The 25,479-nt window shown below is 38.4% G+C and overlaps 1 protein-coding gene across 4 annotated transcripts in view; it reads right to left on the reverse strand.

Moving 5' to 3' along the window:
- Positions 1–308: 308 nt before the first annotated feature.
- LOC140341588 (steryl-sulfatase-like) overlaps positions 309–25,479 on the reverse strand; it is a 115,371-nt gene continuing 90,200 nt past the window's right edge. For all 4 annotated transcript variants that reach the window (XM_072427409.1, XM_072427401.1, XM_072427391.1 and 1 more), the window contains one exon: positions 309–764. In XM_072427409.1, the coding sequence (XP_072283510.1) occupies positions 397–764 (368 nt within the window). In that variant the 3' untranslated portion in view covers positions 309–396. The remainder of the gene's footprint in view (positions 765–25,479) is intronic.

Here is a 25,479-nt window from a genome sequence, read left to right on the forward strand (position 1 = left end):
AGCAGAAAGAAAGTAATATTTTGTTCTCAAACATCACTTCACATTTACGGAACACTGATGTATGTCTTAGCTAGTGATGTGCCAAAGTGAATCATTTCCCTGACAGAAGGACTGTAACAAAATATAAGTGAACATGCTGCAGGGTAAATATAGAAAAGGGGCATGCGGTATTGTAAAACTGATGTATGTTAGAAGATTTACCAAGAATAGAAAAATATGATGAAATGTGTAAGGTACTGCCTCAGGTACCTTCTTGAAATCCAACTGCCACCTACAACCTATGCAATCCAGAAATCTGAGTAAAGAAAATAGATAATGTTTGAACTTTATTTTCTCAAGGACATAAAATGCAATATTTAAGGCTGACAATTATATTTATTTATAAATTTGGCTGGTTCAGCTCATCCCCAATTCTTCTTCTTTGTCACAGTAACAAAAATCAAACCAGGATGAGCAGCAAGCCTGGAGCCATGGCCTCCAAAGCACATTGCTCCACGAAAACTGATTATCCACCACTTGAATGGTTTTCTGATGAGCTCCGGTGGCTTGCTGAATAGTCTTAAGAATGTTATAGAAATTAGGTTCCATTTCTGGTGTGATAGGATTCTTTTCACTTGGGTCTATAAACAAGTCAAAAAGTAAAGGTGGGTTGTGCTGAGTGACATAACCTTCATAACAATGACAGACGTGTGAATTAAAACAACCTTCAGAACTTTCTGGATTAAAGTTGGGGGTAAAGAAGAATGCTTTCCAAATGGAGGTGCCTGAAAAAGAGAATGAATAATTACAATGTGTCAAATGATTTAAAAACTGCTAAAATAAAGTAGAGCTCTATTTAAAATAAAAAATGCCTTTTTAGTGTAGAACCCCTCAACACCACCAAGGAAAATATAAGGAATCAATAATATCACCTGACCATTCATTAAATAAATACACAAAAGAAGGTTTGTATATTATATTATAATATATGTAAAGCAGACTTATCTGCTTCACACCTATTATCACATATGTAGGGGTGGAAAGTTGATGAGAACATAATACTCAATGTTTTTTTATTTTTTTACATTCTTTACATTACTATGCTTGTGATATTAACTATAGGTTGTGCTTGAAAATCCATTGGACCTGATTTATTAAAGCTCTCCAAGGCTGGAGGGGATACATTTTCATCAGTGAACCTGGGTGATCAAGCAAACCTTATATGGATTTCCTAAAAGTCATTTGCTATTTGTTAGCAAATGTTTTCAATCCTGGACCAGATACATTCCAGGTGCTGGATCACCCAGCTTCACTGATGAAAATGTAACCTCTTTAGCCTTGGAGAGCTTTAATAAATTAGGCCCATTTTGTAAGATCAGTCTTTATATATCTCAGCTAAAATTACAATTAATTACAATTACAAGTTTTATGAAATATTTTAATGGAACTTTCTTCTGGTGGATATATGTATGATGTAGTAAATAAGCAGCCCAAACATTGTCATTATTTGAAGAGAAATCCTGTTGAATGAAAAATAGTGGAAAGAGAGTGAAGGGGAGATTGTATTGGAAGGCCTAATATGTGGATAGAAAGACTATACAGGAAAGTCTAATATGTAGAGGGAGACCCTGCTTTCAATGGCTATGGAACTGCAAGAGAGAGGGTATAATTGATCCCTGAAGAGTGTGTGAGCCTAGGAAAGCCAGGGATGTTTTATTTTATCTGAACATGCAAACTGTTGTGTTTATTTTATGTGTAAGATATCTGCAATTAGACCAGCTTAAAGGAGAAGAGAATACTGTGCAGATCAGTTACGTTCCACTGAACCATGGTGAACAATAAAACATTTAAATTTAAACAGTGGACATGCTATGGGCATTATATTCTTAACAAGCTGTCCTATGTGAGTATAGTTCCATAATTAGCAGACTTGATCTAGCACAGGTAAAATCTGATGAATATATGAAAAGGGGTCTAGTAGGACACTTGCTTGCTAAAAAGAAAACAGCATAATTTATAATATCAAATTTTTAACCACTTGCAATTTTCACTGTAGTATGCTGACACTGTCAGTGGTTTCACTTTTTAATTGAACACTCTCACCTGTATGATGGTAGGCACATCAGTTTAGCATCACATGGAAATTAAAGTCCACCTGTCATGCTCCCTGATCACAAATTAGTGGTTAGAATCTTTTACAGTACAAAGATACCTAAAAAAGAAAAATCTAACGGTTTCAACATTTCCTAAGCTCTATTCTAAAACCTAGGAAAAGTGTTGCCAGCAATTTACTACTTGTACATGCATTAGTCAAGATAAACTAACATGTTCCCACCTGTTTGTCCTTTTTAATGTAACTATGCCATATAAAATGTAATGTTCAGACAGAGATGCTGAATAATTACCTGCATAATCCCATATTAGCTTTCTACATAATTGCTCAAAATTTTTTATTAAATGAGTAAAAGTTTCTTACTAATAATAAGAACTCCTACTAATACATTTTGTACCATGATCCTCCATAGAAGCTATAGAAAATGCTGCTTCAAAGCATTAAACAAAATGTTACTATACAAATTAACATTTTATATCAACAATAGAGTACTGGAACAGAAAATTCATCTCCACATCTAAAAATTCATATTTATTAAACAACTAAAAAGGAGAGGCACCTAATAGATCATTATTATAACAGTATGGCAACATATACTGCGCCAATGACATTTAATGATGGTTATACTTTTTTCCTTGCTGTAGTTAGAAATCAGAGGCATGAAATGTGAGCTTGGAAATATACTGTACACCAAGCAGAAAGGAGACTGCGATGAATACAAAATGAATACTGCAAAAAGAACTCAGAATTACATGTGTTGAATAAAAATACATTAGCTATTTAAATGAATTGAGGCAAGGCAAGCCACTTGAATTAATGTTTAAACATTATCAAATGTCTTTTTTTAGTACAAGAAAAAAAATGTTTAAGTGCAACACAAAGATGTAAAGGGGACATTATGAAAGGGCATTAGAACATTTAAAACACATCAGAAATGATTTAAAGCAGAATCCATTGTTGTATGTAGATAGCTTGATGGTTCATTTACCTTGATATACATCACTACTTCTTAAACTATGCTTAATGAGCAGGCACTAAATGTATATTGAGCCTCTATTAGTTTATAAAACAGATCATGACAACTCATAAAGAAACTACAGAAGAAACACCCTGATTTATCCTTAACCGGGGTTTTGTTTTGTAGGGAGGGGATGAGAGGGGATGTAAAAAACAAAAAATGGCGAAGCTAAATATGTATGTGATAAGAGCACATTACCTAAAGTTAGGAAAAGGGAATCAACTCAGCAGAAGAAAGAAAACATTTGCACACATATACAATTGCTAACAGTTTTAAGGATGGTACTTTTTCATTTTAAAATTCCAACCCACAATAATTTGCATCCAAAACGATCACCTATAACAACAGGTAGAGATGTGTTGTTATAAGAGCAGGAAGAACTTTTATTGGTTGTACTGGATGCTAGAAAGCGCTACTGTTATCACTCCGACAGCATATTGTCTGTTTAGCAGCTTGCTGCCTGAGACTTAGCCCAACTATACTCTGCCACATCGAGCCATTTTGGATACCTGACCTCAGCCTGACCTCGACCACACATCCTTTCTTTCAGACTGCCCTGACTTTGGACCACCCAGACCTTGTTCCTTGCTTGCTGCTTGCCCTTACCTCTGTCTGTCTAAACCTTGCCTCTGACAAGCAGCCTACCCGGAACTTATTCTTGACTGTCCCTACATCAGAGCCCTCTGTTCCACTAAATACTTGTGGGCAGAACCTGGGGGCTGTGACCTAGAGTTCTTCCCGCAGAAAAGTAGTAAAGTGTCCACAAGGGTCACCAACCCATCACCCCATGTGGAGACTCTGGTGAAGACCAGGAGATACCAGGTGAAGACTCTGCACCTCGCATCACCTGCCAGGAGGTATAGCCCTAACAGCTACCGGCTGCATTTAATCCACTGTATAGTAAATAGTTGATGCTTTATTCTAATCTCTAGTCTTCTACAAATTAGGAGTTAGGTCCAATGGCTTTTCTAGATACAACACATTTTGTTGACTGGATGCTTGGTCTCCTAACAGAGATTCTAACAAACAGCACCTAGGTTATTACTCTGTCCTGTTATTACTGAACCTAAAGAAACAATAAGACTGCCACGTACAAGTGTAAAAAGACTTTTGGTCTGTGATTGACAGGTTGGATTGTCAACGTCTTTACCTTCCGGTGACAGGACATTCCAGGCACCAGAAATGCTCTACTTTCTGAAGAACTAAAGGTATCAACAATGCTGAAAAAAAACAGAGGTGCTTGTGTGTGCTCACTGGCAGGTAACACAACCCCAACAAATACTATAGAGAGCAAGTGCCTAAACACAGCAATGGGAAGTGCATGAAGGTAGAGAAGCTGTGGGAGACCTCCCAACAGCCTGTGTCTGGAGGTCACCTGAGATCTGTGACAGCCATCAGATGTCACTGCAGAACTTCATTAAGGGGTAATTACTGACAGATTTAGGATGAATTCTGAGTCTGAACAAATATGGCCAAGATTCACTGGCATTTATTTGTTGTCTTTAAGCACATTTAGGCATATGATTGCTGCTGCATGACAATCCATCAATAGGTACCGAGTGTCCATGCCTAATTTCCCTAGTTACTACAGGCAATTTTTGAGGGTCTAAGGGTTTTAGGTATCTAGTATTGGTTTAGGCAGAAAAACAAGAGTGATAAACATATATACATAAGAAAACAATAAATATCAGTATGTGCAACGCTGTATGTATCTAAATTTTATGTATAAAATGTGTTTAACAATTGAAATACAGTAATGGTTGGGCCATATGCTAAAAAAAAGTTCCTAACTGATCAGCCAATTACTAGCTGAGTGGGTACAGAATAGGATGGATTTTTTCAAAGGTGCAAAAAACAGTACAAAAATCTGCTAGCAGTTAAAGAGGCATTAAAAGAGGAGGTTCACTTACATATATGTTTACATATATCTGTAAGTCATGTGCAATACAAATAGTGTGGCCCTATTTTAAAGACAGCTATAAACGTTCCAGCATTCTGCTATTCAAAGACATTTTTCCAAACGGTGGTAATACACTTGCTCTGTTAAATATAGAGTACATGGAACAAAGAACAGGTTGGTAAACATTGCTAAGAATTTCCAGCACCAGTTTATGAAGGGAGAAATATTACAAAAGGAGATCTGCAAACCAAGGACATCTGAAACAGGCTACAGACTCAAGATCATCCTCCATTTCAATTAAAAATGTCAGGATTAGAAAACTGTTATCTAGTGTCAATGGGTTGGTTAATCTATCCACTATGTCCACTATTACAGAACTCAAAGCAATATTAATTCATTAAATAAAAATGTCATCATTTTTCAATACTGAAAATGCAACAAAAAGAAAAGTTAATGCAACTCAATTAATGAAGCTGCTAGCTGTATCTTTAAGCTACATAACTTAAACACAACATTAAAAATACAAGCAGACTAAAATATATTTAAAACTTAGTGGTCTAGATTTATCAAAGCTGCTAAGGTTGTATACTCCTTATCTGCCATTTGCTTGCATGAGAGATAAGGAGTCCTAACATTAGCACCCTTTGATAAATTGACTTCTTTGAAGTTTAGCTTCAGAGTAAGATTCCTTGTACTAGCATTCATGTTTGCCTCTCCCTGTCCCTTAGTGATAGCCGTGATGTATTTGAAAATTTTGATCACACCATGATTGTAGATTATGTGTGGTTAGGAGCTAGAAATCCATTTCAGCCTTTTCCAATTATTACTGAACTGGCCTCTGTTTTACCACCAAGTGAAAAATACATTTATTCTTCTTAATTACATTAGATATTTAAACTTTTATCTAGAAGAAGCACTATACATGTAACTTATTAATGCTCGACCCACAGGGTAAATTTCAAATGCTGATCATGAAAAGCTATAAAAAAGTAATTTATCCTTCTAGCTTGGATACAAACTATCCTTGAAAATTTGTAGCATTATAAAAAATAGCTTTTGTAGTTAACCCTGGCATACCCACACTTTTTTATTATTTCAGTAGTAGAATTATTATATGTGAAATTGGAAGTTATTTTATTTTGGTTCTTGATGATACTGCTTTCTGATTCCACTATAAATGGGCAATAACTTGATGGAAGCTGTAAAGAAGGTTTTTTTTAAACCTTTTAACAATGATGCCCCCCAATAAATTACACACTATGACCCCGCATGCCCTGAGTCAGTCTGTCAAAATGAACTTCATTACCAGTCCTATTAGGAACTGTAATAAATTTCCAAATAGTGTCTGAAAATAAGATTTTTTTATTTTCTCAATAAATGTAAGCAATCCCTTGATACTGAAATATTGCTAATGTACTATTGTACATTAACATATTTTTACACATTTGCACATAGCAATATATACCTTGGTGTGCAACATTTTGAAGACACTTTTTGGAATTTTTTTGTTCATCTTGTAAATATTAATGGGTTGGTAACTATTTATTAAGACAGTTTGATCTATAGGTTGATCTATATATATATATATATATATATATATATATATATAAATACATATATAAAAAATCATCAAAAATATATATGCTAGCTACAAAATAGGGAAATTTTTATTCTTGTGCAGTCAAAGCACATAATCCAGGCATGGTTACAGACAATGTTACTCACATGTCATTCTTCGAAACACTAAATCTGTTTTCTCTACTTTGATGCCATTATTAACTTTAATTATTGAAAGAAACAAAAAAGGAATGCACAATCTAGGTACAGCTACTGAAAATGTCACTCACATGTCTTCCTATGACACACCAAGTCTGTTTATCTACTTTAATTTTATTACTATCTTCAATTACTTGTAAGAAAAAATGGTGTTGCTAAGTGCTGAAAAAAGGGGAAACCTAACTATGACAAAACCACCATATCAACTGGCATTACTGGAATATAGGAAGATACTCATGTAAAGTGATCTAATAGCTGATTGATAAGCTGTCCCACTGTCTCAATCAATATTAATAACAGTGATAGCAAATAATCAAACCTAACAACATTTTTCTGACAGGGAGATTTTGGAAGCAAAACAGAATGACAGTAATGGTGTCACAGGAAACAGAATGCATTTATATTTTAAGTGTTCAACGCAGAGAAATTATCTCATTTCTGACACATTGAAATTCATCATGTGGTACAGTTTATTTATGGTACATAGATACTACTTGTTTCTTATTTGGACTTGTATGACTTGTTTAGATTGGATTTAGGACTTGTTACGATATTATTGAGTTTAATCTTTATTTTAGGTTTTGGTCTTTTGTTCAGATGTATTGTTCTATATTGTTTTCAATGACTTTGTACTATTGTGTGTAAAAATTGTTTTTAATGAAATGTGCAAACAAACATTTTTTATACAACAGGGTCATTAGCCTTGGGACTTTGCAGGCATATATTCATTGACAATCCAAAATGTATCTTTTCTTAACACAAATTTTTATTAAACAAATATAATATATCCTATAGGCAACGTCAGGCTATCACCTCTTTACAGTCTAATATCAAAAGGTACAAATCAAACACAAAAAACAAACATAGTGTCAGGATAACAAGTCTACTATAAAGTAGTAATCAACATAGAGAAACATAAAGATTCTGGGTCAGTGAATCTTATTTTTTTTATAAAAAAAAGAATTCCTTGAATTAAACTTGCACCGTGCATTTTGGATGCGGGAACCAGGGGGACCAAAATGCATGGCAATTCAGTGTTTTATTCATATTTTCGCCAAAAAACAATTTCTCGTACAAAACCTGAAGGTTAAATTTCTGTAGTATTTCCGATACATTGGGTATCTCCAATTTTTTCCAGTATGAGGCTATAGATTGCCTGGTTGCACATAAGCAATGTATTACAATTAGCCTATGTTCCATCGGGTATTGCTCAATCCCTAATTTAAGTAAGGCCAAAGACGGGTTCGGCTTGATTATTATACCAGTCACTTCTGACAATAGTTGGAAGATCTCCTTCCAAACCTTTGGATACTTTTGCAGTACCAAATAATGTGGCTCAGAGAGCCTACTTGACCACATAGTCTCCAGCAAAGAGGAGAGACACCCATATCAAATTTTGCCACAATATATGGTGTTCGGTACCATCGAAGTAGCATCTTAAGGTAAGATTCCCAATGCGTATTGCATTATGAAAATTTAAAAGCATACTGAATCGCACGTTGCCCTTGCTTATCTGTTAATTTTTTTATTTCATTCAGTCTCCCCTCTTATAATATGAGGCAATTTAATAAAAACTTGTTTATCCTGAAGAGCTTGATAAATAATTGGTACCTCGCGCAATACGATGAGAATCAGAAAAAAAAACCCTATCTGGGAATGGGTGTACAACGATGTGTATGGACATTTCTTATGATAATGGAGTATCCTATATAAAGCATATGCATCTGTGTTAGCTAAACCTAAGTAGGTGAGTCTTTGTTGGAGTGATAGATTAGGTGGGCAGGACTGTAAATCTTGCAGTGTAAAGAGATTTACTTGTTTCCAATGTTCAATGGCTAGATCGGGAATAAGATGTGTATATACATCTATCGAGATCTGTAGTTCCGAAGAAGCCGTATCCGTTTGAGACTTAGAAATTACTGTAGCCCAAACAGAAAAAGCTGCTTTAATCTTGCAAAAAGAGTGTTCCATAGTGTTCCAAATTTTATCTGGGGAGTTAGGGAAAAAATATTGTGCCACCGTTAATGTTGTCACCTTGTAGTAATCGTATAGATCTGGGAGGGAAAGACCTCCAATATTTTTGTTTTGTCCTGGACGCCACTCCAACTCTAGCTTTGGCATAGAACTAAATATATGTTTTCAACAGTGCCTGTAGGGATCTGAAATAACTTTTCGGTATCTCCACCGGCACCGTCCTAAAAAAGTACAACATTTTTGGCAAAAGTAACATTTTAAAAACTGCCACTCTTCCTACCAAGGACACTTCCTGTTTAGACAAGTTAAATAGGTCTTCTCATAACTGAGTACTAAGTGAGATATAATTCCTTTGAAAAGCCAAATCAGTAGGGTATGTTAACGTTATTCCCAAGTAGGGAAACTTATTTGTGGCCCCTTGAAAATTAAAATTTGTATGCAACGTTTGAAATAGGGGTGATGGCATTTCCATTGGCAAAGCCTGGATCTTAGTATCATTTAATTTATAGTATGAAAGGTTTCCAAACTTTTGTAACACAGCATATGCCGCTGGAAGGGAAAGATCCCGTTCTGCCAAGGTCAAAACTACATCATCTGCTGTACTGAATCTAAAGGGAGGCCCTTTATCTCCGCGTGACACCAGATAACTTAGTCACCTTAAATTATTGTGATATTACACCAGATGTCAGTACTCGGGCTGTGGGATGCAAATAAAGGGAGGCTACAGCTTTAAATATTGGGCCCCTAAACCCAAATTTAGATAGTACCTTAAACAAGTACCCTCAATAATTCCTGTTGAAAGCTTTTTCAGGATCTAAAGCAAGTAGTACAGAAGGAATTTTACGCAGTTCAACCGATCTCATAATGTTTAACACGCGTCGAGTGCCATCTGGCGCCTGACGTCCCCTAACAAAACTCACTTGTTGGGGTTTGACTAGACAAGGTAGAATATCATATAATCTATTGGCAATTAATTTTGCATAAATCTTAATATTAGTATTCAATAGGGATATAGGGCGAAAATTTGGGGAAGAAACAGGATCTTTCCCTGGCTTTGGTATTGTTACGGTAGTAGCTTGTACCATCTCTGGAGGGAACGCACTAGACATTATAGAGTATTGCCAACAGGTGAGAAGCCAGTATATCATGGAAAGATTTATAATATTACCTTGAGTATATTGAGTTTATTGTAGTTTTTGAATATATAGGGCCTGAGTGGATAAAAAGTGCATTCGTAAATCATGTCTGCAGTGGAAGAGTTTGGTGGTAGTTTCATTAGTAGGATCAGATTTATGTAGCTCTTCTAATTTTTTTGATTTCTGCAAAAAGTGCAGCTATTCTTTTAATTCTCATTCTTTTTTCTTGGGACGAAAGCTGTATCAAAATTCCTCTAATAAATGCCTTATGGGCATTCCATATAGTGATGGGATCCATATCTTGTGTATCATTAAGATGAAAGAATTCCTGCAAGTTGGTGCGAATATGGGCTGAGGATGCTATATCAGCAAAAATTTTTGCATTAGCCCTCCATATTTTGGGAGGGATAGTATATTATTGATCTTCCACGGTCAACACCACCAGATCATGGTCCAACCATGAGATATTATCAATTTCTACCTGTGAGGCCTTTCCTAGTAAACTCAAATCTGCCAGAAACATATCGATACGGAATAGGACTTATGTGAAGATGAATATTATGTGTAATCCTTTTCTGAAGCATGTAAACATCTCCAAACATCAAAGAGGTGTACTTCTTCTAGAAAGGGTTGTAATACGACCCTTTTATAAAGTTTCTGTATAGAAACATCAAGTTGTGGGTCCAGATACCAAAAGATGGCCCTTCAGCATGGGCTGGGCTTTCATAAGCACTGAACAGAGAAATCTAATTTGGCCCGCATTAGGCGCATAAACATTATAAACTGTAAAGGGAACATTATTTATCTCACATAAAAAAACCCCCTAGTGGTAATCCCGAGTGTGACTCAGGGAGGATTTCACTTGCAAAAAGCGGTAATATCGAGTCACACTCGGGGTAAGTTTAGAAGCTCCCCTTACCTGTGCCCTGCGCTCCAGCGGGGATCTAATGATCCCACTCTGATGCCAGGACGTTTCTGAATTAGGGGGTGTGGCTGAGGTATTAAGGTACTAACCCTTCCTTTATTAGCATTTATAATCGATGTTGATGAATACTTGATATTTACATTTTGTTTTTGAACTTTCGTGTATTATGTATTATGTCTCTGCAAAACCACATGGGGACTTGTTTACCCATGCAACTGCTAGGTGCTGAAAACTGAGCTCCCAGATATGGGTGTGGCCAGAGGCAGACACAAGGGAGGATGATCTGTTGAAGCGAAGTGAAGTGAAGCGGATCATATAAATACGTTGTGGGAGGAGAAAGCAAGGCACATGCTAAGATTGGAGGTGATTGCATGGAGAATACCAGGATGGGACATAAAAGTAAGTTCCCAGCACTATTATATAACATAATGGATTAAAGGATATAGTTTTAGGACATAATTCCTCTGTGCATAGTATGTTACTGGCAGTAGGATTGGAAATTAGCAATAATGAGAAGCTGATTATTTTATAGGACTATTTAAATGGCTGGATGCATGAAACTATCCTAATGTTTATTCTAAGAATGTTACACTGGAACAGGATAGAGATAAGGTGTCATTTATATTTGCAATTGATAATTGGTTTGAATGTGGTTGCTTTTGGCAACAGCATATTACAGAGATGATTTGAATACAATGAAATGGGTGATAGGTAGCTAATGTATGTTATAGTTACCTTTGTAAAATCTTGGACAGTGGTGCACATCTAGCTATAAAATTCTGGAAACTATTATGGATAATTGTTGCTATGGAACTTATTAAAATATTAAAGGTTTTTTATCCTAGCGACTTATTTATATCAACTTAATCATATGTTCCAATAAAGAACTGATACCTTGATCTATCTGTCTGATAGAGGAATTAAATGTGGAAGCAGCAGTAAGTAACCTGCATGTTCTAATATCAGATACGTTACAACTGTGTATTAGACATTTTAAACTATTATATTTTGAAAAAACATTTTTTGTAATATTCAGGCTAGTATGTTCCTGAGGATCCGGTCTATGTTCCGAGAAACGTGTTGAACTGTTATAAGCCTATTTGTAACAACCACAGATTGATTATTGGAGCATGTAAATGTTTTTTATATTTTTATTTATTGATTAAACATTTGTATTAACAAAAGATACATATTGTATAGTGAATAAATATATGCCTGCAAGGTCCAAAGGCTACTGACCCTGTTGTGTAAAAAATGTTTTTTTGCAAATTTATATTAAGGGATATAGCATAAAGGGAATGTCTTTCTGTTTTTAAATATTTTCAGTGAAATGTGTTTAGTTGTTTCAATGTACATGAATTAAAAATAAGAATCGTGAAAAATGAATTTTGAAATAAAATTGCTGACTTTGATGATAAATTAGAAGAAAATATATTGTGGTTGGTGATTTGGTCACCTGTAGGATCTTTCCATGTTCTCCTTGGTATATTGTAGACACCTTTCTATAACTCCACACTTGAGGTTCTTTTATTTTATATTTATGAACACATCTTCACCCATACTGTACCATATAGTATGTGCTGCATGTTCCCTTGACATTTTTCTCACATTGAAATAAAAAGTATTTTGTATTTTTATTAAAAACTTGGTAAAATAGTTTGGGCTGCCATTACTAGGGGTGAAGGGTGTTTTGCTTATATATAAGTGAAAAACTTTTTTTATGTTTTTATATATATACCGTGTTTCCCCGATTTTAAGTCATCCCCATTAAATAGGCCACCCCCGATTTTTGAAAAAATAATTAAAATAAGACACTCGACATCCACTGAAAATAAGACCTAGAGCAGATTTTGGCATTTCAAAAAATATAAGACAGTGCCTTATAATCGGGGAAACAGGGTATATATATTGTATATAAATTGAATATATTCAGAATAGGGTAAATTTGCCTAGAAATAGGCCAGGAATTTGACTTTGTGAAAAAAAAATTAAAAATATTGTCATAATTTAGCAGAAAATGATTTAGAATTTTTAACATTTAGCATTTTAGAGGGATCTACAGAAAAGATCAATGCTGACAGTTACACAACAGGTAATATATTTAATACATGTATGGAAATGAACCCTGGTTATTGTAACAGATTTAATTATGTGGAATACAACCAAAGAAATATGGTTAAAAGTACTTAAGAATACTGATTATTAGTAAGCTAGATAATCAAACTTAATATCAAGAAACCACAGCAAAAGCTAGTTTAATCTTGAAATGTAAAAAACAGGAGATTAAAACTTGTGATGCTAGTACACTATTGCCCTTGCATAAATTACTTTGGTGGCATTATCCCAAATATGGTTCCCAGTTTAAGGCAAAACATTTCTTTTTTAGGGTGCCAACTTTGCTTCATATTTATGGTGCGGTAAGTAGTTAGTAGTGGCTAGTATTGTCACTCAACGACAGAAACTACGTTATTAGCAGGAGCACCTGCTAAATAAATATTTTACATCCACCACCAAAGTAAAGATTGGTAAACTACAGTATTTTATGTTCATGTTTTTGGATTTAGATACACTTTAATCTGTGCCCTGCGGTATCCCACTGGAGATCATGTAAATTATGTTTAAGTGTGTATCAGTTGAGTAGAATAAATGGTCCTGCACCCTTTGAAGGTGATATCAGCAATATTGTTCTAATATTCCTCCAATAGTTGTGTACATAGTGGTGTAAATATACGTGGGGGATGGGTGGTTAGTGCGGTTCCTCTATTTAATTATCAAAGATAAAAGTTTGGGTTGCCTAGCCTAGAAGAGATAATTATGTGATAAAGTGCAGGGATAGACAGGCTTTTATAGGCAAGATTTTTAAAAAGAGGCAGAGGTCTCATCTGTTGTCTGCTTTCATCTCAAAGTGATCCAAATTCCCATATGGTAAATCAGTATCCAGTATTCGGCTGACAGTGACACTGTGCAGTGCAATTCTATTTCTTCACTCTCGTGCTTATGTGGTAATGTTTGCACAAAATCAAAATATTCATAACATTTATGTTTTCATTTAGGTGTTTATATGAATATGTGGAATATTTATCTATTATTAGTCATTGTTTTATATAATAGGTGTTTAATTGAGGTTAGAGCTCACATTTAGGTAGTAAAAAAACCTTCCCACTCTGAAATCCTGTATCTTATCTATCATTTAAATTAAAAAAAAAATTTAATTTGTGGGACGGTCTGATCTGCCGTAGCCATGTCACTTCCTGGTGAAATGGGCACAATCTATTGGCTTCCACAGGTGCCCCTCACAGGGCCCCCATGGTTGTCCTCACAAAATCCTAAAGGTCAGTGTGACGTCATAAAGGGCATAGATTGAAAAGATTGATGTTCTAATTATAGAGGGACCACAGCTATACAAATAAAATTGGTTTTAGTATGTTTTTGGGGCACAGACTTGGTGAGGTGGGTAAGGCTGGCATGGGAACTAGGTATTCTTTAAAAAGGAGATGAAAGAAGGGTTAAGGTGGATATCTGTTAATGTGTGACCATGATTGATACAAAGACTTCATGATAAAAGGAATAAGTTAGTCTGTCTGGCTGATTAGTAAAAACTAATAAAAAAAAAAATATTGTAGCAATACAAGGACTGGTAAGCTGCAATATATTACATTTTGTTTTTTTATTTCACTTTAACAGAGTTAAAAATTAACAACTGAACAAAGGTTCAAAATATTTTGGCAGTAAAATTATAATGTATTATTTTCAAGCGTAACATGTTCTATTTCACTGCAAACTTTTTTCCTTCCTTTTGGACACTTATTGCATAGTAATAATTTCATCCATAAAATTTCCAGCTTGTTGTTCCCTTATCTAATACATATTAAATAAAGAAATATAATGTCTGAAAGGGAATATTATTAGGATATCTTTTAAATATTACAGACTTCCCTTCTCTTTGATGCAGTACATCAGATCACATCTTAGAAATCCTGAATGCTGGATGGCAGTGGTACCAGATGGCTGATAATTCTTATTTTATAAATACCAAGGAGGATATATTTAAACCCAACACCAAAAGAATTATATAATGAAGCTAACTAATGCATAGATATGGTAGCTGCATTCATTTTCTTTTTTTTTTTCTTTTGGTTAAGCACGTGCCTTTACATACAGATACATCGGGCCCTATTTATTAAAGCTCTCCAAGGCTGGAGCGGATACACTTTCATCAGTGAAACTGGGTGATCCAGCAAACCTGGAATGGATCTGCTCCAGGATTGAAAACATTTCCTAATAAATAGCATATTACTTTTAAGAAATCAATTCCAGGTTTGCTGAATCACCCAGCTTCACCGATGAAAGAGTATTCTCTCCAACCTTGTGCTTTATTTTTCATTTAAGTTTTTAAAGACTGGGGATCCTTAGTGTGACTCTCAACGAGGAATTTTTACATGCATAGATTATTGGCAGGCTTTCATAATCTGAAATTCTTCTTACAATGGTTTTGAGAGTTGGGTTTATGCTATTTTTTTTTACAGTTGGCCGGCAAGGATTTCTTTTATTTTTTAATATAGGCTGTGATGTATAATTTAAGTGTTTATCTACTTGTGGTATACCAATGTAAAAAAAAAATCTTGGTTATTGCGCTTTGGTGAGGCAGTCCTAACAGGTGATATATTTGTGAATGTGATTAACATAATGTAAATAAATGATTCAGTGTGTATTTATGCACATGTTTATGCATGTCTTCTGTATAGCTTCAAATGATTTGCAAATGTGGAACTGCTATATCAACTGGCTTACATACATTAGCTGATGCACAGTCTGTTTTTTTTCAATTTTCCATTTCAAGTTTATCAGCCTCATTTGAGTAAAAATAAATCCAGGTTGGCTGTTATCTCAGAAACTGTTTAGGGTACATGTAAAGGAAACTAAATGAAAACATACAAACCTATATTCAATGGCCTTGATTTAGTAAAGCTCTCCAAGACTGGAGAAGATAAATTATCATAAAAAAGCATGGGTGATCCAGCAAACCTGAATTAAAAAATATTATTATTGATTGGCAAATCCTGAATTAGATCCATTCCATCTATAGATCACCACCCAGGTACTCCTAATAAAATCTATCAATTGGTGAGCTTTAATAAATCATGTCCAATATGTTGAAGACACACCAAATCATACAAAATAAATACTGTGTTTATATATATATATATATATATATATATAATACTAGCACATATCAGAATTACACCAAATTGAAAATATACACAATGCTAATATAATACCACTACATCAAATCACTGTTTAAAAAAGGTAGAATAAAAAAAAACAGGAAATGCAATAATTTTTGGATGAGAGTAGTATTTTACAATATATTTTTTTACATCACAAGAAATATTACAGTATAGTAATGGTATTCAAACCTCTGGTGTGTCAAAGGAAAAAAGCTAATGTTCCTCTTTTTCTAATCTTATTACAGAAAAACTACAGAATTAGATGGAATGAAATGGAGAAGCTAAACAGTGCCATCTGGTCATCAGCAGGCACTGTAAGACAAACATACAATGTAAATGTAATACTAAATTCCTAAGGTTTATTCAAATAAGCAGGTTCTGGTAAATTATTTGACATAATAGCAAATTGAAAGTTGGTTATTTTTAGAAGTGAAATGCTCTGTGGACTGCTAGCTTTAGTTTTTATGCGAGTCATTAAGCAGAAATTCAAAGCAGCCCTAAAAAACACATTTTCTTTCCCACATTTTCAGAACTAATTTACTATACCTGCTGTTCATTTTAGGATTTGCAATTTCTTTTAATATATCTTCAGTTACAGTTTGTTTTTTTTAACAGACATGCTGTAAATCCAATGAATTGCTTCTCCTTTGAGGCTCAACTCTTAATGTTTTAGCTGTGTCAAGGTGAGTGTAAAAAAAAAGTGTAAAAAAAAAAAAAAAAGTGCGGGAAAATTAAAAGTGGGGATTGGTGGATAAGGGGGAGTGGTAGGTTCGTGAAAGGGTTAAAAAGGGGAGTGGGGGTAGTGGGGGGACAGCAATTCTAATTGTCAGCGGAGCGGGCAAGATGGCAGAGGTGGAGGCATTGCTACAGAAAGTGCGCCAGGCTGCGGAAGCAAGAGGGACCGAATGGCTTGAGGCCCAACTTACGGCAGCTTTGGCGGGGGTCGGGGGGAGCGCAGTTACTGATCCCCCTTCTTCAAGACGCGCTCGGCGGTCAAGGCCACCAGAGCGTTTGAGCCCTAGTGTGACCCCCAGGGTCCAGCGCCACCGCAGGAGCCCCGCAAGGGACCCTCCAGCGCCACCAGAAAAAAGGAGATCGGAGGTGCACAGTGGTGGAGCCGGGAGGAATCCTCTTCTTCGGCGGGACCCATCGATGGACCGGCAGAGAGGGGTGTCGCCAAGGGGCCGGTCCACGCGCCGCAGGAATCGTGGAGGATCGGTGGGCAGGACTGAGGGATCACTTACCAGTGCCTGCGCCGCTCAGCGTGGTGAAGATGACAGGAGCAGCGCGGGGTCTGGCCAGCCGGGAGAAGAGGCCAGGGGTCCGGATCCGGAAGGTGTCCCTGTGGTGGCGGTGTCCCAGCGGCAGGCGAGGAGAAGAGGATCGGCAGCAGCGGGCTCCGGCCCAGGCCGGAGTGGGCGGAGCCTGGAACCGGATGTGCGCGGACGATCGCGGGACGGCGTTTCCGGGTTCTGCCGGGCGCCAGGAAGTGACGTCATATTCCGGGGCCCGGAAGAGGGCGAAGATGGCGGACGAAGCGGAGCAGAGGATGCCCTGTCGGAAGGGGAAATTCGTGACCCTGGAGGTGAAGCGTCCGGAAGGCGGGTTAGCGGTACGGCGGCTGCGGGAGCCCCGGCAGCCTGGTGAGTACCTGGCGGTTTGGGGTATGCGGGAAGGGGGTGGGGGAGGTAATGTTTCTAATACTATGCAATTAGGTTTGGTTGATGGGGGTATGGGGGCTAGGGGGGGTTTTGAGGTGCCTAGCCCAGCAGGGGTGAATTCTGGGGGTGAGTTGTTAAAAGGCTTGAGGGATTTGCTGCTGCAGTTTAGTGGTGGGGCTGTCTGTGGGGGGTCAGGACCTGGTTTGGATGTTCGGGGTGGGCAAGGAGAGAGAGGACCCACGGTGGCTGAGGAGCAGAATTATGGGGCGGGCAGTGGTTTGTCCACACCAAGGTCGGTGCAGGTGGGTGACAGTTTGGGCACAAGCCAGTCTGGATCAATAGAGGCTGGGAACAAGGAGGCCAGAGGAGAGGTGAGCAATCCGGGTGTGACGGATGGTGCAAAAGGGGAGGTCTATGTGTGCTTTGAGGGCCCTTTAGGGGCTCATTTGGCACAGGAGGTTAAAGAAAAAATCTGGAAGGGGGAGTATGTGGAAATTTTTTCGCTATTACCTGTTGAGCGCTTTGGTGGGCGTGATTTCAAACCTAGTGAGGGCAAGCGGGTAGGTGATGACAAAGGGGCATGGCGTTTTATTCCCAGGACTTTTCAGAATTGGTTACAGGCATTTGCAACTTTGGCTAGCATTGTGGGTGAAAAGGCGCCGGACAATTGTTCATCCCTGTTTTGTTACTTAGATGCGATTAGTGAGGCCTACAGGAATTATGGGGGCGTAGCTTGGTTGCGATACGATGAGCAGTTTAGGCAGCGGAAGGCAATGAGACCAGGAATGCGCTGGGATCACAAGGATATCAGTCTGTGGATGCGATTGATGACGCCGACGCGGGTGGCACACCAGCCTTTTCTAGGAAACGCCGGGGGTTCAGGCACGGCAGGATCTCTGGTGGGTAAGAAAAAAGGGCTGTGTTGGTTGTTTAACGAGGGAACTTGCAAGTTTGGACCTACCTGTCGTTTTAAACACGAATGTTCCAATTGTGGAGGAGCGCACTCAGGGGCAAGATGTTTGGCCAGGGGAAAAGGACGTCCCACTGAGTCTGCAGGAAAAAGGGATGACTCCGGTGAAGGTGACAAGCATGTCCCCCTTTCTCGGTAGGTATCCGAATCAGGCGGCTGCTACATTATTGGAGTCAGGTTTTAAGGAGGGCTTCCGCATCCCTTGTAATTTGGTGAGTATGCACAGGGTTAGGAAGAATTTACGGTCAGCATCGGTTAATCCTGAAGTTGTTACAGCAAAATTGAGGAAGGAGGTTTTGTTGGGACGCATGGCGGGGCCTTTTGGGTCAGTACCGCTAAATAACTTGGTTGTCTCGCCTTTGGGGGTGGTGCCCAAACGGGAGCCTAATCAGTTTAGGATGATTCACCATTTGTCTTACCCAAAAGGGGAGTCAGTGAATGATGGCATCGCTCCTGATATTTGTAGGGTGGCGTATACCTCGTTTGATGTGGCGGTGGAATTGGTTCGGCAGGCGGGAAGAGGTTGTTTGCTGGCAAAGGCTGATATTGAATCTGCTTTTCGTTTGTTGCCGGTTCACCCTGACAGTTTTTGGTTGTTGGGTTGTTTTTGGGATGGGGCTTATTATGTTGATAAATGTTTGCCTATGGGTTGCTCTTTATCTTGTTCCTTGTTTGAATTGTTTAGTTCATTTATGGAATGGGTGGTGAAGGATGTGTCAGGAATTGGATCAATCATTCATTATCTGGATGATTTTTGTGTGTGGGGCCCGGGGGCACTTTGGTCTGTGCAAACTTACTGGGCACGCTGGAACATGTAGCTGCTCTTTTTGGTGTACCTTTGGCAAGGGAGAAGACAGTTGGTCCGACCACGGAATTGTCATTTTTGGGGATTGTTTTGGATTCGGTTCGCATGGAATGCAGGCTACCTGAGGACAAACTAGTGGCATTAAAAGCAGAGGGGGAAAGGGCTGCTTGCATGGAGAAGATGCGTTTGAAAGAGTTGCAGTCTTTGTTAGGAAAACTTAATTTTGCATGTCGCATTATGCCCATGGGGCGGATCTTTAACAGAAGATTAGCGGCAGCCACTGCGGGTGTGCGTAAGCCTGAGCATTTTATTCGCATGACCAGGGTTTTAAAGGGTGATTTGGGTGTATGGAGGCAGTTTTTGGATCTGTACAATGGACGGTCTTTGTGGTTGGGTCCTCAGGTGGACAATGATGCGTTGGACTTGTGGACAGATGCGGCAGGGGCGGTCGGTTATGGGGCTTACTTTGCCGGCCACTGGAGCGCAGGGGAGTGGCCGCAGGAATGGCGGGCTTTGGGACTGTGTAAAAATCTGGTGTTACTTGAACTTTTTCCTATTGTTGTTGCTTTGACTCTGTGGGGGTCTTTGCTGCGGGACTGGAGGGTACGTTTTCATTGCGATAACATGGGAGTGGTGGAGGTCATTAACAACAATTCTGCGTCCTCCCCCCAGGTCATTTGTCTGTTGCAGCGTTTGGTTTTGTTGTGTTTGCAATTCAATATTCATTTAAGGGCTTTGCATGTTCCGGGCTGTGACAATGTAATTGCGGATTCCCTTTCTCGTTTTCAGTGGCAGCGTTTTCGGGAAGTGGCTCCAGAGGCGGAGGAATTGGGGACCCCTTGTCCGGAGGACGTGTGGTCGGTGGTCTGGGGGCCCTTACGGGGCTGATCAGGAACTCAGTGTCACAAAGCACCTGGAAGGCGTATGTCGGTACCTGGAGGGAATGGTTTGTTTTTGTACACAATGAAGTGGGGGAGTCGGTCCAGGAGGGGGGTGAAGAGGCAGTATTGCTATTCGTGCTATGGAATTTACAAAAAGGGGTGTCTGGGGGGGCGGTGAGCAAAAAACTGTCTGCTTTGGCGTTTTTGTTTAAGTTGTTTGGTTGGGTGGATGGGACCAAAGGATTTGCGGTGCGACAAGCCATGAAGGGGTATAGGAAGGTCGATAGTCGCAGGGATGGCAGGAGGCCGGTATCCTTGGGGATGTTAGTGGACATTTGTCGGTGTCTGAGTTCACTGTGCTTTAGTGGTTTTGAAGCGGTGTTATTTAAAGCAGTGTTTGTGGTGACATTTTTTGCGGCTTTGCGGGTGAGTGAAGTGGTGTGCCAGTCCAAGGCTAAGGAGGGAGGTTTGCGGCTGGGGGATGTGCAGTTGGCAGCAAATAAAGTACTGGTTTGGATTCGGAAGTCCAAGACGGACCAGGAAGGTAAGGGGACTTGCTTAGTGCTGCGGGGCCTGCCGGGTGCGGAATTGTGCCCGGTCAAAATCCTGGGGGAATATCTCAGGTTAAGACCTGCTGGAAGGGGTCCTTTCTTTGTGCATGAGGACGCTTCTTTTGTGACTCGGTTCCAGTTTGTGTCGGTTTTTAGAAAATGTGTGGCGGCTATGGGTCGTAGTCCAGGTAAGTATGCGGCTCATTCTTTTAGGATTGGTGCAGCCACGGAGGCGGCTCGGTGGGGTCTGGGTCAAGAAGCAATCAAGAGGATCGGCCGGTGGGAATCCCATCGTTTTCGAGGGTATGTTCGTCCCCATTTGTTGTAAATTTTGGGGTACTGGGGGTAGGGGTCCCGTACTGTTGCTTGGAGCGGTTATTCGATTTGGTTCTTCTTTTCTTGTTACAGATGAGTCAACGTGTTTGATATGGATCCTGGGCCACTCCTTCGTTTATTGGGGAGCCAGAAGGGCAGATGTGCGTCTTAATGGACGACAGTTGGGGTTGCAGAGGGAGGTGGCGAGGGTTCGTTGGATCAGGATTCCAGGTATGCGGTGGAGTAGGGTGGTTCCCGAGGTTAGTAGATTTGTTAGCTTGGATAGGGCCCCTGACGTGTTGCTTCTCCATGTGGGTGAGGGAGCTGATAAGGGATATTAAATTTGATTGTCTTCGGCTAAGGGAGGCATTTCCCAATATGGTTTTGGTATGGTCAGAGATGGTGGGTCGGTTAAGTTGGAGACAGGCTCGCTCAGTGGACCGGTTGAACAAGGCACGGATTAAAGTTAACAAGGAGGTGGGTCGTTTTTTGGGGAGAATTGGGGGTCTGGTGGTGCGTCACAAGGAGTTGGAAACTGAGCTGGAGTTAATTCTTCGAAGAGATGGGGTTCACCTTAACGCGGTGGGCACTGATCTGTGGTTGTTAAGCTTGAGTGGGGCATTGGACAGGGCGGTTCGGGTGTGGAGGTGCTCGCAATCTTGAGGTGTCAAGTTTGCGGCTGGTGGCATGTGTGGTTTTGGGTCCATTAAAAATTTTGATGAAGGGTATTTAAAATAGGGGGGAGATGAGGACACTAAAATGTTGTTTTGGTACAGTCATGTGGGCCTTGCACGACACTTGGTTGTTGTGGAGGTGAAAATATTTTTGGGAGATCCGCTATGTGTCCCCGGGTCGGCGTATTTGCGACTGGGGGCCAGGCAGTGGATCAAAACAGCAGGATGATGGAAGACTGGTGGAGTTATGGACCCATTAAAAAGTTGTTATTGTAAAAGGTTATAGATATTGTTAAATGTGGAATATAGTTTAATAAAAGGGGCTGCTGTGGCCAACAATTTCCAACAATATGGAGTAAGTGTCTTTATTGGTATGGTAATGTGGGGTGGATAATTGGGGTGGTCAAGCAGCAAGGGGTTCTTATACTTTACCTTGTCATGCTGTAAAGTGCCAAATAGCAACTTCTATTTTCATTACCTTCTTTTTTACAAGGGTGATTTAGATAAAAAAAAAAGTTATAGTAATATTTTTCCATTATTGCTGCAGTACACATTATTACAGCTATACGAACTTGAGCACCATCCTCATCTGATTGCTATAAAGTGGACCTCATATGAATATGCAAGGTTTGTTTTTCTTTCAGTCTTCTACGCCCTTTTTCTAGGCAAAATATCTTTGAAAGATTTAAAGGAAAACATATATTTACCCTATCCCTTGGTATTTGGACACATTATGTAGGTAACTGTAAAATAAATGGGTCTCAATCAGCATGCTCCTTGGATCCTGCAAGCCCAATGGAGTTGTACTTTGTTAAGCTGGCCAAAAAGCCAGGCTTGAAAGTTATACCTTTGTTTTTTACTGTGGCCAGGTCCCACAAAGATGTGGCCAGGTCTCGCACATCACCTCTGACTTCAAGAAATAAACTTTTTAAAACTAATTTTGCCTTTTAGTGCTGAAGGGCAAAATATTCTAATTCGGCTAAATGTATGTAGATGTAAAATTGGACTTGGTCTGGTTAACTACTACAAACAACAATTTACCATGCTCTGGCAAAAAAACTTGAACATTTGTGTGGTCTTTTTCAACCGAAGAGGAAAATTAATTTACTAAACTATGAAATCAACTATCAAATTTTGTAAATGAAGAAGAGAAATTTGAGGAGATTCTGGATAGATAAATTTAGAAAAAGAAGAAATCAAGTTGAGCATTTGGCCCCTGCAATTGATATCTTTCCTTTTTATGAAGAATGTTACAACATTTTAGTGCAAGTATCCCAGAAATTTTGTTCCAAGTGGCATCTGAAGAGAAGGGGGAATGATGAACAATGATTCCCCAGATATGAGTGCTGGCACAAATGAATTTATGTGCATGTGTTCTTGTTTGGTCAACAACAGGTGTGAAACCAGACACGTTCATGTCTATGTGCCATTACATTGGGCCAGATTTATTAAAGCTCTCCAAAACTGGAGAAACCTGGAATGGATCTGGTCCAGGATTGAAAACATTGGCTAACAAATAGCAAATTACTTTTAGGAAATCCATTCCAGGTTTGATGGATGACCCAGCTTTACTGATGAAAGTGTATCCACTCCAGCCTTGGAGAGCTTTAATAAATCAGGCTGATTGTTCCAACCTGAAGTTTTGCATGTTGATCTCCTGTTGCCAACTTGGTATGACTTGTTTTGTTTGCTGCCTGCCATATTAGTTTTCTTTGTTCTGGCATTTTTTAGTCTTACCTAGTAATCCTGTATATAACCTCTTTTCTTTCCCAAGTTGGCTATACTGACTCCTCATATTTTGTTTCTAAAATCTATTGAGAGACCCATGGTTGGTATGTTGGGATAAGTTATCCTTTAGAATTTAAATAATTTCACTGTATTTGCATTGTTCTTTACAATTACAGAATTAAAATGGTATCTTAGTGATTCAGGTAGCTGCCTCAAGTTTAACACAATTGGGTCTTTTTCTTTTTAAATGGTTTTACCCACAAAAGTCACACAGCTTTCAATCAGGATTAACAAATTTTTCAATTAAATCTCATTAGAACAATGGGTGAATCTTGGAACAAAGTTATGTGACTCACAAAACTTCAATGATTCCTGTGAAATCATTTATACATGAATTCTAAGATCCTGTTAAAAAATACCATTTTTAGGACAGCTTTCTAAATATAAAACATCTGTTGATTTATGACACCTTTCAAATGCATTATCAAGGTTAGCTTCTTTCATTAACATTCTGACAATTTCCAGAACTGTTTTTAAACTAAATATTTAATGAAATAAGGAAGCTTATGTAATATTATTTGTTATTTTTAAACTTTTTCCCTGTGAATTTCACTTTTCCTAGTGACAGATAAATATTTAGAATGCTTTAGAGTTAAAGCCATGATTTTTAATAAAGTATTCTTTATTGCAAGTGTGACTAAACATGGTAAAATATTGTAAATCATTTTTTACCACAAAACCGGAAAATACAAAATAAAACAAGCTGAAATCTGCTAAATAATTTTTTGCCATCGTAATACTCTACTGGTGTCAGAAAGGGAAAGTTCATTTTGAATATATCTCATTTTACCTATGAGAGTACTTCCTACTTTATTGTCCTCTCATGTGTCCTCTAATATATCTAAGCAACAAAGAAAGAATAAAAGAAAATCTCCCTAACAGGTACAAAAACAGTATCACGAAACCTGGGAATTTCTAATTTCTAACTATTTCTTCAAAAACTATGAAAAAAAAATTACTAGTCTTACCAAACACAAACTACAAAATGATGTACTTATCATGTGGGTTTTTCTTCTGCATGACTAATAGGAGTCTATAAATAGTTTTAAAACATCAAGTTTCTCAAATGTCAGACTGAAGTATACTTCCACAGAAGCACTAATGTATGAAATATAGCAAGATATGTTAGAGGGTTTCTAATGTCCTTTCTGATTTAAACCTATAATTTGCAGCACTAAGCCACAGAGAAGATAATGTTTTTAATGTACAACAGCAAATACAGGAAGTGAATATAGACTCAGAGGTCTGTGTTTCTGTTGTATTAACCAAATTGGGCACTGAAATTTCAAAATAATGCCTGAAATGTGTCTTTCTAACCTTAAAAACACATGTAAGAAAGAATAATTGGTGCAGATAGTCTGTGTTGCTAACAGCAACCAATCAGATTCTCTCATTCTTCCATGATAAAATATAACAATTTGACTGAAAGCCATCGGCAATGTAGACAGTTATCATAATAAAATATTCACAAAAGGACAGATAGAGGGAAAAGTAGGCTTTTGAGGCATATAAAGGGTTAACTTGTATTTATTGTGTATAGCGTCTAGGTAGTCCTACTTCCAACATAGCACTTCTAGCCTAAGTATGTAATTAAAACAAAACAAATGAAAAAACTTTTATATAAGCAATACAGTAGATATCTAACTTAAGGTTATTTGCTTATCTCATCTCCCGAAGCGATGCCCCCTTGAGACTGGGTGCTGACGTCCCGTCCTTTACTTCACCACTAACCACTAATGATCTATATATCACTCTGAACAGAAGAGGAATATCTACTCCCCCCCC

The sequence above is a fragment of the Pyxicephalus adspersus genome, chromosome 1, assembly GCF_032062135.1.
Source record: "Pyxicephalus adspersus chromosome 1, UCB_Pads_2.0, whole genome shotgun sequence".
In the NCBI taxonomy this organism is placed as follows: Eukaryota; Metazoa; Chordata; class Amphibia; order Anura; family Pyxicephalidae; genus Pyxicephalus; species Pyxicephalus adspersus.